This window comes from Labrus bergylta, chromosome 22 (genome assembly GCF_963930695.1).
Source record: "Labrus bergylta chromosome 22, fLabBer1.1, whole genome shotgun sequence".
In the NCBI taxonomy this organism is placed as follows: Eukaryota; Metazoa; Chordata; class Actinopteri; order Labriformes; family Labridae; genus Labrus; species Labrus bergylta.
In genome coordinates, this window is record NC_089216.1 from 379,123 (window position 1) to 391,994 (window position 12,872).

Below are 12,872 nucleotides of genomic sequence, written 5' to 3' on the forward strand. Positions count from 1 at the left end.
TCCGAGTCCTGAGCACGGGAGCAGGGAGCGTCACCGGAAGTGGTCGCACCATATTAAGGTGTGGAACGTCGCGAGGGGATGGGCGGAGTGTTCCCGGACACTGAAACCAGGCGCGCGCTCTCATAGGTGACAAGGAGGGCGCGAGGAGAAAGGAGAAAGTTTGAGGAGAGGAAGTGAGGAGGTAAAGAGTGAGAGAGGTTAAAGAGTGAGAGAGGTTAAAGAGTGAGAGAGGTTAAAGACTCTGAAGGAGGTAAAGAATCTGCACCTTCACCGGTGAGTTTGTCTTCTCTTCAGCTTCACGCGCTCAGGTGATTTTACCTGTAAAGAGAGACAGCAACGTGACGCAGCGTCAGAGAGGTGTGTTGTGTGTGTGTGTGTGTGTGTTCCTGTTCATGGCTGTGTCAACATGAAGGACATTTTAAACTCTGCTTCTTTTTATTTTCGCTTTCAACTTTTGGTACACTGTGACGTCAGATAGTCGACTAAAACGAGCTGATTCATTAATTTACTAAATCTGTGAAGTTTACGTTTTTATTTGATAGAAATCAAAGTTTCTGTTCATGTTTATTCAAATAGTAACCCTAACCCTCTCTCTCTCTCTCTCTCTCTCCTCTCTCTCTCTCTCTCTCTCTCTCTCTGTCTCTCTGTCTCTCTCTCTGTCTCTCTCTCTATCTCTGTCTCTCTCTGTCTCTCTCTGTCTCTCTCTCTCTCTCTCTGTCTCTCTGTCTCTCTCTCTCTCTGTCCTCTCTCTCTCTCTGTCTCTCTCTCTCTCTCTCTGTCTCTTCTGGTCCTCTCTCTCTCTCTCTCTCTCTCTCTCTCTGTCTCTCTCTCTATCTCTGTCTCTCTCTGTCTCTCTCTGTCTCTCTCTCTCTCTCTCTGTCTCTCTGTCTCTCTCTCTCTGTCTCTCTCTGTCTCTCTGTCTCTCTCTCTCTCTGTCTGTCTCTCTCTCTCTCTCCTGTCTCTCTCTCTCTCTCTGTCTCTCTCTCTCTGCCCCCCCCTCTCTCTCTCTCTCTCTCTCTCTGTCTCTCTACTCTCTGTCCCCCCCCCCTCTCTCTCTCTCTCTCTCTCTCTGTCCCCCCCCCTCTCTCTCTGTCTCTCTCTCTCTCTCTCTCTCTGTCTCTCTCTGTCTCTCTCTCTGTCTCTCTCTCTCTCTGTCCCCCCTCTCTCTCTCTCTCTCTCTCTCTCTCTGTCCTCTCTCTGTCTCTCTCTCTCTCTCTCTCTGTCTCTCTCTCTCTCTCTCTCTGTCTCTCTCTCTGTCTCTCTCTCTCTCTCTCTGTCTCTCTCTCTCTGTCCCCCCCCCCTCTCTCTCTCTCTCTTGTCCGTGTGTCTCGTGGCGTTGAATCAGCTGTAATTTGGGTAAATTGAGTCCTCGTGTTCTTAACTTCATTACTCTGTTTGTGTGACCTCGTAAACAGGAAGTGACCTCTTAAAGGTCGGCTTGTGTTTCGTTACCATGACAACGAACATATTCCTTCCACTGTTGTCCTGTAACCCTCTCCGGGTTCTTAACACTGAAAACGTGAAATTCCTGTTTGCGATTCAGAGCCTGGAACCTTGCTCACCGCCACTGACAGGAAGCGTACTGAGCGTGTGCGTAGTTTACACGTCGACGGAGACGTCTGTCTTCTGTTTACAAAAGTTTGTGTTTTCAGGTATACGAAAGGTCGTTGTTATGTAAACAAAGAGTCAACAAGAGGCGAGCGTTTACGGCCTTTTGTTTGCACGGAGATGGTAGAGATGGCGTGCAGACAGTCTATGGTCGTACAGCGATCACAGGGAATAAAGGTCACCACCCCCTCCTACTGGCCCCTCCCACTGGCCCCTCCCACTGGTTATATCCTGCTGTGTTCTCACATCAGTTCACTCTGACTTCCTGCAGAATAAATACGAGGAGGCTGGAGGAGAAACTCTGAGTGAAGAGAGAAACATTCAGATGTTAGCTTCGGAGCAATCAGCTTGTTGTTTCTCACCGTGTTGCCAGGGGACTGATTTGAGTGTTACACAGTCTCTGATAGAAATGCTAACATGCTAATGTTCAGCGTGTCGACTTCAATGAAGAAACCTTTAAGGTCAACGCTTTAACCATCTGTTGTGAAGAGAAGAGAATGAAACAAGCGTTCACACATTCAGCTCACCATGAAAACTTCTTCTACACGTGTCAATGGCAACAATCTGTAACTCCTCCCCCTTCAGTCAACTCTGTCAGCGGCGCTCGTTCACACACACACAGAGAGAGAGAGAGAGAGACTTCTGCTGCAGAATCCACGGAGATATGAGTCATGTCTCGCTCTCCTGCTAAATACTTTAAACACACACACACCTCAGGAGACACCCCCCCCCTCCCCCGCTCAGCTGGAAGAACCCGATGAGTTTTATCTACATTTGTGCAGCTAAAAGTTCATTTTCTGTTTCTAGAAATCCAAAAATGGAGGATTAAATTAAGTCCTGCAGAAGTGAAGTATGAATGTGTGTAATATGATGAAAGGACCAGGATGTTAGATAGATAGTTTATTGATCCCGAGGGAAATTCAAATGATCCAGTAGCAGGTTACAAAGACGTACATGACATGAAACATTTAAACCATATTTAAAACACAAAACTGACGTCTCCCCCCCCCATACATAAATATTAACCTGAAAAAAGATTTAAAGAATACCTCCAGATGAACCAAACTTAAACTGTGCAATTAAAAATAGATTTATACAAGAAATGTACATAACCTGTGCAGAGATAAAAATATATGTGACATTTAAAGAAAAATCTGTAATTGACTGTTAATTGTTGTCCTGTTAGAGGAACGTCTGTTAGAGGAACGTCTGTTAGAGGAACGTCTGTTAGTGGAACGTCTGTTAGAGGAACGTCTGTTAGAGGAACGTCTGTTAGAGGAACGTCTGTTAGTGGAACGTCTGTTAGAGGAACGTCTGTTAGTGGAACGTCTGTTAGAGGAACGTCTGTTAGTGGAACGTCTGTTAGAGGAACGTCTGTTAGAGGAACGTCTGTTAGAGGAACGTCTGTTAGAGGAACGTCTGTTAGAGGAACGTCTGTTAGTGGAACGTCTGTTAGAGGAACGTCTGTTAGTGGAACGTCTGTTAGAGGAACGTCTGTTAGTGGAACGTCTGTTAGAGGAACGTCTGTTAGAGGAACGTCTGTTAGAGGAACGTCTGTTAGAGGAACGTCTGTTAGAGGAACGTCTGTTAGAGGAACGTCTGTTAGTGGAACGTCTGTTAGAGGAACGTCTGTTAGAGGAACGTCTGTTAGTGGAACGTCTGTTAGAGGAACGTCTGTTAGAGGAACGTCTGTTAGAGGAACGTCTGTTAGTGGAACGTCTGTTAGAGGAACGTCTGTTAGAGGAACGTCTGTTAGTGGAACGTCTGTTAGTGGAACGTCTGTTAGTGGAACGTCTGTTAGTGGAACGTCTGTTAGAGGAACGTCTGTTAGTGGAACGTCTGTTAGAGGAACGTCTGTTAGAGGAACGTCTGCGTTTGTTGTTACGTTGGAGAGCTGCAGAAGTCAGTGACGGTAAAAGAAGATTCAGGTCGTCTTGTTTCATGATGATGATGCTGTCTGACTCGTTTTCCACCCCAGTGACGTGTGTGTGTGTGTGTGTGTGTGTGTGTGTGTGTGTGTGTGTGTGTGTGTGTGTGTGTGTGTGTGTGTGTGTGTGTGTGTGTGTGTGTGTGTGTGTGTGTGTGTGTGTGTGTGTGTGTGTGTGTGTGTGTGTGTGTGTGTGTGTGTGTGTGTGTGTGTGTGTGTGTGTGTGTGTGTGTGTGTGTGTGTGTGTGTGTGTGTGTGTGTGTGTGTGTGTGTGTGTGTGTGTGTGTGTGTGTGTGTGTGTGTGTGTGTGTGTGTGTGTGTGTGTGTAGGTGGGTGTGTCTGTTTCACAGGGAGTGCCTCCCTCGGGTTACTTCAAGTCAAACACACCAGATTCTTTCCCACAGCTACCTGCTTTCTGTGTGTGTGTGTGTGTGTGTGTGTGTGTGTGTGTGTGTGTGTAGCAGGTCAGTGACCCGCCTGAACTCGATGCACAGATAAGGATTTTCTTTGTTGGGTCCCAGCAGGTTTTTAGTTCAGAACCACGTTGAGGAAACCGAGTGATTTTTTTCAGGATCAAAGTAAAAAAGAAAACTTAATAAATATTTCGACACGTCTTTGTTTTCCTGAAAAGTAAAAATGTTTTTTTTATGTTTTTCAGGTTGGTGGTGAATCGACCAATCACCTGCATCCTGTGTGACCTCATTGATCCGTCCTCAGCAGCAGAACATCTGTCATCGATCGCTCATCCTGGATTATTGAACCTGATTGGACCAAAGATCAACGAGGCGATTAAAAACCTGCATCTTCTGATTGAGCTGATTTGAATTAGTCTGCAGATTCGTTACAAAGGCCGTGATTAATCGGACAAAACGAGAGACTCTCTCTGATTGGTCCGTGGGTCATTGAAGGGAAAAAAAAGAGGCAACCAATGGCAGCGTCAGAACTGATCCAAGGCGATGACGATGACAACCGTCCTCATTTGGAAGTCGCAACAGTGAGTCCCCCCACACCCCCCCGTCCTCCGAGGCTTTCCAACGGTAACCCGCCTCGCCACGCCTCCTTGCCACCTCCGCCCACAGAGACCCACGAAGGCAAGAAAGAGGAATGCAGCAAACTGAGCGGCCTGTTCCAGCAGAACCAGCTGATCCACTCGCTGAGCAGGGGACTCAGGAAACACTGCGACTACACCAAGATCAGCGTGCCCGAAGAACGAGCCGACCGCCTCCCCTCCGAGTGGTGGAAGACGGGCGTGGCCTTCCTCTACGCCTTGTTCAACCTGGTCTTCACCACCGTCATCATCACCGTCGTTCATGAGAGGGTGCCGGACAAGTCGGTGAGCCCGCCACTGCCAGACAAGTTCTTTGACTATGTGGACCGGGTGCCCTGGGCGTTCACCGTCACCGAGGTCAACGGGCTGATCCTCAGCGGACTGTGGCTCGTCCAGTGGCTCTTCCTCAAACACAAGTACGACCACGTAGAAGTGTTATCGCCTCAGGGTGTTTCTGGGATGGTTGGAGGTCAGAGGTCAGAGTTGAACGGTCGGTTCTTGTATCAATGAATGTAGCTATTAACGTAAAGTCGGTCTATAAAGAACAAACCATATGACGGATTTTTGTGGGCCAACCCTGAAGTAGCATCGCCATTGCGTCTAACGAGAACGAGTTATCTGATTAGGTCATCCTAAAAAGACCTGATGTCTTCTAAAGGGTTAATCCAATCGGATGGTTTTGATCCAGGTGAAGTACTCGTGAACACCCGGGGGCCAGGTCTAGCCATGTGTTTTGTAAAGGGGGGAGATCTAGACTCACGACTCCAGGGGGATTAGAGATTAAATGTCAGAACTTTTGTCTGGCTCTGTGACGAGTGAAGAAGACAAGTGGAGGCGCTGGTGACCGTGTGGTTAGTTTGTGACCCTGTGTACGGAGACTGATGTCCTTAAAGTCTTTATATGTGATTTTTTGATCCAGCAGATGTCGCCCTTGAGCACCAGCATGAAACCAAAACAACTTGCACTGCATTGTTGTGTTAGCATGCTAATGCTAGTGATTTTTATTATGCTGGTATCTTCACACTGCATGTAAATTTACCTGAAATGAGCGTGATCTAGAAACACAGTTAAGCAGTGAGTACAGTATGTTATTCTTCTTTTCTCTAGTCCCTCAATTAAACAACTTTTATACACGAGGGGAGGAGTCAGCCGGCCGTCCTGGCGATGTAAACAAAGTGAAGATAGGACTCTGAAAACATCACAGACAGTGGGACTCGGGTGTTACACCCATTGTAGACAGTCATGACTCACAGAGTTATTTTCAGAGGAGATACTTGATTTCTACATTTAAGTGTGAAAAATCACATATGAAGACTTTAAAGTGGGATGAGTCCTTTAATTTCCGTGGTGTCTGATTAACCTCGTCTCTCTGCAGGTCTATAATTCTTCGTCGCTGTTTCTTCCTGATCGGGACTCTCTACATGTATCGCTGCGTCACCATGTACATCACCACCCTGCCTGTGCCGGGGAAACACATGGTGTGCGCTCCCAAGGTAGGAATAGCCTCTTACACACTCTTCATTCCATTAACACTTCATCATCATCGTCGGTAAATTTGCTCATGTGTGCTCGTCTCTGCAGCTCTACAACGACTCGACAGGGAAAATCTGGAGGATTCTACAGCTGATTTCAGGAGGAGGTAACAAAAACACTCAAAGTAACACAACTTAAGCATCCGTCGTTGAAAATACTTTTATAATATACAAAATATAGAATAATGTAAACAGTGTCAGTGTGTAAAGTGTCCAGGGTGTCAAAGTGCAATGTGCAGATTGGAATGTGTGGTGTGTGTGCATCATGTAGTCATAGTTCTGTTTTGTTTAGTTCTGTTTATGTTTATGAACATCTTTTATTTTCTTGTTTGTTGTGTCCAGGTTTGTCTCTTACCGGCTCTCACCTGATGTGTGGTGACTTCCTGTACAGCGGCCACACCGTCATGTGTACGCTGTCCTACCTCTTCATCAAAGAGTGTGAGTATACACACTTTGATCTCTTTTAAAACTGATTCAAATGAATCAATTACATTTTCTCCATCTTTGTTGTAGTTTGGAAATATGTCGACAATGTTGACACTTTTATGAACGTATGGAAGGTTTGATTTAAGATTAAGCACCTAATGTTAAAAAAAGAAAGAGAAGGTAATATAAAAGATAAACTAACCGTGTGTTATAATTTGTGTGTGAACACTTCCTGTCATGAGATAACAGTTATTCCAAAGTCAGGTCAATTTATTGTCAGTTTCCTGCTATGGCGTGCTGTAACGTCTTTTACCTGTACATGTTGTGATGTCACAGACTCCCCACGCTGGATGTGGTGGTATCATTGGCTCTGCTGGCTGCTCAGCGCCTCTGGAGTCCTCTGCATCCTGATTGGTCACGAGCACTACAGCATCGACGTGTTGATCGGATACTTCGCCACCACCAGGACCTTCTGGTGGTACCACACTATGGCCAATACACATGTATGTACACACACACACACACACACACACACACATTCCTGAAATACCTGCCTAATAAGGACCACTGATCCCTTTGATCCCACTGTGTCCCCATAGTCCAGACACTGCCCCCTACTGGCAGTATTAAATATTCTTGTAGGCATTTGCACAAAAACATTAAAAAGTGAACATGAGAGAAACACCTTTATAACATGCATAACAAGTACATCTCATATTGCCACTAGGGGGCAGTGTGAGGTCACAGTTTGCACACTTACATTATAAGGACCGTTGTTTCTTTTCGGGGATGCAATGCAAGTCTCCACAACATACCCAATTCTTCCACATTAACCAGCAGTATCTTTGATCTCGCTTGTTCTACTCGTTCTGATCGTTGACTGATTTGATTCTCTGATTGTTTCTTGACATGAACTCTTGTGTACTTGTCTGCTCAGGCGCTTCGTCAAGCTTCAAACAACTACTTGTCGCAGACCTGGTGGAACCCGATCTTTAACTTTCTTGAGAGGAACGTTCAGACGCCAGTTCCCATCGTGTTCTCGTGGCCTGTTAACCTGCCGTCCTCCTGCAGACAGCGATACAAGATAGTGGAGGGGGGCAGGGACGAGTGAGCAGCGGGACACCTGACTGCTGTTTGAACTTTAACAGGTTCTGTCTTCTTACTGAGGACAAACAGAGGAGAACAAAGGATGAATCGTTTACAGTGCATCATCACCTGTCATTTATAAATCATATAATAACCTACATAGTGACATTGCTGTAAGACTTCTACTTCAGTCTGAAGAGTTACCTGTGAGACGTCACAGGAACATCACTACACGTTGAAATAACTGTTGAGTTAAAGCCAAACCTTCGAATACAAGTTTCACTTCACTACAAGATGTTACACGCCAACCAGCTGCCAAATGATCTGAAAACCACATATTTCTCTGTAATACAAGTTGTTTTATAAGCATTTAAAATGAACATCAACATCAAACCATTTCTCTCTGAGCGATGGAGTGATACTTTGTGCTTTTAAGTTTGATACAGCTAACAAAGTAAAACATAAAAAACTTTTCAAAATACCATTCAGTCTAAGAAATAAAATGCAGCGTATTCAAACAAAAAACATGAGACTACAATTTAAAGGAGCAATATGTAACTCTGACACCTAGTGTTTAAAAATGGGTACTGCGGTCCAAATTCAATCACAGCTGTCAATCATGGCATTGTATACCTATTAAGAGCATCATAAAACTCGAAAAGCAACCTTTATTTTCATTTTCAAGTTTGACCCATGTCCCATTTGTTTTCACTGAGAAGGCGGAGCTTATGACCTACACTGCAGCCAGTCAGAAGGGGGGGCGCCAAATGTTTTGGCTTCACTGTCCAAGAATGGTTCTATCGTCCGTTTTCTCATACAGTCTATGGCATTCAGTGTATTTCTTTAGTGAGTAAAGATTACTAACTTCAGAGAAATATGTTAAGCAACATCTATTAAAGGTAAAAGAGAAAATCGTGTAATTATTCATAGAGAAGCTAGAGGGTGAGGACCAAAGCTACCATGCTAGCTACTTATCATTCTCAGGGCTAACTTTTCAGAGTCTATCGTACTGAATTGACGCTGTTAGCCAAATGCTAACCACACAAAAAAAATTTGAATGTACCACAGAGAAAACTGACTAAATGTTTACGTATTGAGATTATTAAAAGAGATTGTGGTTTGTCAGCTAACCAGCTAGCTAGATAGCTTCTACTAGCTAAACTACAGCATCATCACATTCCAAGTGCTAACTCAATTTGGTTCCACTTCAGTGTGAAAAGTCACAAGTGTATTTAATGACTGTTGTTGTACATGTCTTCCTAAACTTGATTATTTTTGTTTTAAGTTATATTTTCAGATGTGTAAAGTTCGGACACACTGAGCTTCAGTGTCCTGTTTTTATGTTTTCTATGTTCTTTTTGTACTTTTTGTAAATTGAAACAATAACTTGAAAAGTTCCTTAAACTGCTGCTGCTGAAAGTATGATTAATGAAGACGTTTTTTCTGTAAAGCTTCAGTTACTCGTATTCAAGTGTTACCTGATGTTTCATGTTGTCAGAGTTTATTTTGTTTGAAATGATAAGATGATTAGTCTGATAATAGAAGATTCATTTTTAGTCAAGAAGTGGTATTTATTAAAGATGTGTTGTAAGTAAAACAAACTGTAGTTTTTGTGAAATACTTTTATTGAGCAAACATTTACACAATCATACTGGGGCTGTCAAACGATTACATTTTTTAATCACTAAATTTCAATAGGGAGCCAGGGAATAAAAATGTCCAACAAAATTAACTTAAAAATGAGCTGCAAAACACATTTTTGGTGTTATTTACTTTTTAAACCAGTGTGAACAAAAACTCAAGCTACACAGTTTTTCAAATAAACTGCACATAAATCAACAGACAGAATTTAGAAAAACATTAAAAACCTGCTGTGATTTTAAACCAAATGACAGATCAGCAGCAACCTCACAACATTTCACTGGATAAAAACAACAACAGAGAGAGTGATTGTGTGTGTGCTCTGCAAGTGGTATCTTCAGGAGTCTCATCCAGCACTCAGGGTCCAGCTGCAGGAAAAACATCAGATCGTATTATTGTCAGCTCAAAGGGACTTTAAACACAAATATATGCACAAACCGACACATCAATACTCGCACACTCAGATGTCAGAGAATGTGTTTGTGCAGGATATGTAGGCACTACATCACACAGTAACAAGGAGCGCTGGTATATGAAATAATATTCTACTTTTATGTCTGGTTATTTAAAAGACCCATCCCACATGGAATGGCTCAGACACATTCACTGAGAATCAATAAAATGTTTTCATTCAGCCAATATCACAACAGCACCATTAACATGAACCCATCCCCCATTTCCAATATCAGTTAGCATCAAGCTCGAGCTACGATTAAAGATTGAAATTTGTGACAGTAGCATTGTGGAAGTAGAAGTACAAGAAGTTTTAAATATCTGTTTGAATATTTGAATATATAGTGATTTCCTATACATGCCAAAGTAGTAGTAATAATAAACTCGACCTGGTGCAGCTTCCTGTTTGCTGTTTGTTCTGCTTTCTCTTCCTCTTACCCTGAAAATAAAAGACAAAGAAGAAGCTTAAGTTCTATGAAACACACACAGTTAGTTAGACCACAGTGGTTGTACAGTACATACATAGTTATCTCTGGCGGACCATCCAGGGTACAGCTGCATGTGGAGCAGTCTCTCCTTTTGGGCCAGTTCGTAGTATTTGGATTGTTCAGAGCGGGACAGAGCATGCCACTGAAAGAGAGAGACAAAAAAAAGGGAAACAATGAGGCTCAATAAACCCTGAAATATTTCAAATTTGACATCATTGTGATTCGCCCTGATGACATCACTATGGCGTTTTCATTGCTCTCACCCTGTGTCCCAGGATGCGGTTGATGGCAGCACTCTCTCTCTCCCGTCCCTCCTGCAGGACTTTGTGTCTCATCTCCTTCATGTAGAGCATGAAGGCGTTCAGGGGCTTCTTCACCAGCTGCGTGCTGCCAAGGGCGAGAGACATATGCAATATATGAAATAAGAGAGAGAGAGAGAGAGAGAGAGGTTATCCTTCAAAATTTCTAAAACTCCATAGGAGTTAATAAATGTTGACTGTTATGCAGATGATACTCAGCTGTACTGATCAGTAAATACTGATCAGAGTCCGTTCACTAAACTTAACAAGTTAAAGTTCTTAATGACAGAAACTTGGCACACTCACTTGTTGATGTTGTTACCACGGTAACTGGGGTGTGTCCTGGAGTGGGCGTCGGCCTGTTTTGCAGCAGGTGCACCGATTGGCTGGCTGTACGGGGGAGAAGGAGGGAAGTGTTTGTCACTGTAGAGGAGGAGAGGGATGAGAGGATGGATGGACGACTGTAAAGAAGGGAGAGAGAGATTATATATATTATGGGATATCATGGTTACTTTTATCAAACTGAAGTCAGTCAGGATGAACAGAATTTTAAATGTTGCTTTTTATATGTCTTTTATCAAAGGTGTTGTACCAACATTTAGCCGTTGTAATGGTACATAAAACACTAACAGAGACATCAGCTCGTAGCTTTATCTGGTCTCTCAGCTGTTTCTCCGACTGTCGGTTGTTGAAAGGATAACAACAAACTGAGAAGAGCGCAAAATAACACCCCAGTAAGGCCAACACCACACAGACACACACACACACACACACACACACACACACACACACACACACACACACACACACACACACACACACACACACACACACACACACACACACACACACACACACACACACAGCCTGGAGGTGCTGCACTCCACAGTCTCTGGGTCACATTTAACACTGATTGTGTTAGAAGGGGAACATATTGGCTTAAAGGGATACTTACCACACACACACACACACACACACACACACACACACACACACACTAACACACTTACAGCTGTAAGGGTGTGTGACGTGTTGCTCTGCCCCCTGCTGGTCATATTTAGGTACTGTTGCTGAGGTGGACACCAGTCAATCATATGAAGTTTACCTGAGCGGGAGATAATCAGAAAAACGATAAGTGAAGAAGTAATAAAAATGTATTTTTATTAAATTTTTTGTCACCCACCAAAAGTGGAGCCTGCAGAGTTCACATTCAGTCCACTCATCGGGCTGATCTCCTGAAAACAGACACAACAATCGATATCAAATGAATCTGCAGTCAATGTTGTTGGAGATTAACCGATTCAAAAATGTTTAAGACACTGAAGAATTATTAGCTGACTTATTTATCAAGATGAATACTGGCAAGCAGTTAAATAATAATAATAACAACAACAGGTTGTAGAGTCCTGCATAGGGTTATAGTCAAGACCACACTAACCGAGACCAGAGTGCTCTGAGACTAAGACAAAACCAAGACCAAGTCAAGACCAAGCCAAAGACCAAGACCGAGGGAGGGCGAGACTGAGACCTTAAATATCACAGAAAAATCATCATCTTGTGTTTAGGGGGCATGTCACTCACTGAGACCGTAACACCTGGAAGGTTGCAGCCGTAACAGGGGGATACAAATCAAACTACAGATTAATTGAAGTTATTTGTTGTTTTAGAAAGAGGCGTTTTCCTTCTAATCACAGTGGTGGTCTGGACCGGTCTTGATTTAAAATCCAGAGTCCGCTCTGTCTGAGACCAAAACAAGGCCGAGTAAAAATGCTTTCGATTCGAAGATGAGAAGAGACCTACAAAAAGTGGTCTCCAGACCAAGACACAAAAGGCATTTTAACAAAGAAATAATAATAATAAATACTCACCCCTCTGCCGAACATCTGCTCCATCTGTTGTTGACTTCGTTCTTGTTTTAAGTTATTTTACTAAACATTCAAATATTTTTATCAAAAGAACAGTTTGAATATTTCACATCTACTAAACACGAGGCAGACAGAGCTGACTGTCAGACTCCACTGACTGGTGAAGTTTAATCCTGTATGTGACGTTTATAATGCCCCCCCCCCCGACACACTCACACACTCAAACACCACACACACACTGCCTCAGGTTATTCCACTGTTGTGAGTTCTTTCTCAGTTTTTGGAATTTACTCAAAGCTAAAATTAATAAAATCCTCATAATCGCATTAATTCCTCTTTGAAGCCACTTGAGGGCAGCAAACACAAATTAAAAAACTTTACATATTTGTAGGATTCTTGTCCTTAAAGTCCCTGTTTGCTGAAATGTCAGTAAAGAGCTTCATTATTTCACATCTTACAGTAACAGATGTCAAAGGTCATCTCATTAACAGTGTCAGTA

General features: G+C 43.2%; 2 protein-coding genes across 5 annotated transcripts; one reads left to right on the plus strand and one right to left on the minus strand.

The window, feature by feature from the left end:
• The first annotated feature begins 111 nt into the window (after positions 1–111).
• sgms2b (sphingomyelin synthase 2b) lies at positions 112–9,228 on the plus strand. 4 transcript variants are annotated; one of them, XM_065950288.1, is made up of 7 exons: positions 112–357; positions 4,194–4,999; positions 5,959–6,076; positions 6,165–6,222; positions 6,458–6,553; positions 6,878–7,044; positions 7,479–9,228. In XM_065950288.1, the coding sequence occupies exons 2-7, from the start codon at positions 4,464–4,466 to the stop codon at positions 7,650–7,652; spliced, it is 1,149 nt and encodes a 382-aa protein (XP_065806360.1). In that variant the 5' UTR covers positions 112–357; positions 4,194–4,463; the 3' UTR covers positions 7,653–9,228. The 4 variants fall into 4 exon arrangements, with proteins under 4 accessions (XP_065806360.1, XP_065806359.1, XP_065806362.1 ...); XM_065950287.1 differs by having other exon boundaries at positions 112–273; XM_065950290.1 differs by having other exon boundaries at positions 166–181.
• Positions 9,229–9,243: 15 nt separating this feature from the next.
• LOC110005039 (transcription factor 7-like) lies at positions 9,244–12,526 on the minus strand. The gene is made up of 8 exons (XM_029275299.2): positions 12,377–12,526; positions 11,692–11,743; positions 11,519–11,613; positions 10,815–10,969; positions 10,473–10,596; positions 10,244–10,351; positions 10,111–10,160; positions 9,244–9,636 (listed from the first exon to the last, which is right to left on the minus strand). The coding sequence occupies exons 1-8, from the start codon at positions 12,398–12,400 to the stop codon at positions 9,615–9,617; spliced, it is 630 nt and encodes a 209-aa protein (XP_029131132.2). The 5' UTR covers positions 12,401–12,526; the 3' UTR covers positions 9,244–9,614.
• Positions 12,527–12,872: the final 346 nt, after the last annotated feature.

Bases quoted from the DNA above. Each gene is read 5' to 3' on its own strand.
- LOC110005039 (XM_029275299.2), bottom strand. From the start codon at position 12,400: ATGGAGCAGATGTTCGGCAGAGGG. The intron at 11,744-12,376 runs GTGAGTATTTAT...GTCTGTTTTCAG, and splicing joins AGCAGATGTTCGGCAGAGGG to GAGATCAGCCCGATGAGTGG. The intron at 10,597-10,814 runs GTGAGTGTGCCA...CGCCCTTGGCAG, and splicing joins CGTGGTAACAACATCAACAA to CACGCAGCTGGTGAAGAAGC.
- sgms2b (XM_065950288.1), top strand. From the start codon at position 4,464: ATGGCAGCGTCAGAACTGATCCAAGGCGATGACGATGACAACCGTCCT. The intron at 5,000-5,958 runs GTACGACCACGT...GTCTCTCTGCAG, and splicing joins TGGCTCTTCCTCAAACACAA to GTCTATAATTCTTCGTCGCT. The intron at 6,223-6,457 runs GTAACAAAAACA...TGTTGTGTCCAG, and splicing joins ACAGCTGATTTCAGGAGGAG to GTTTGTCTCTTACCGGCTCT.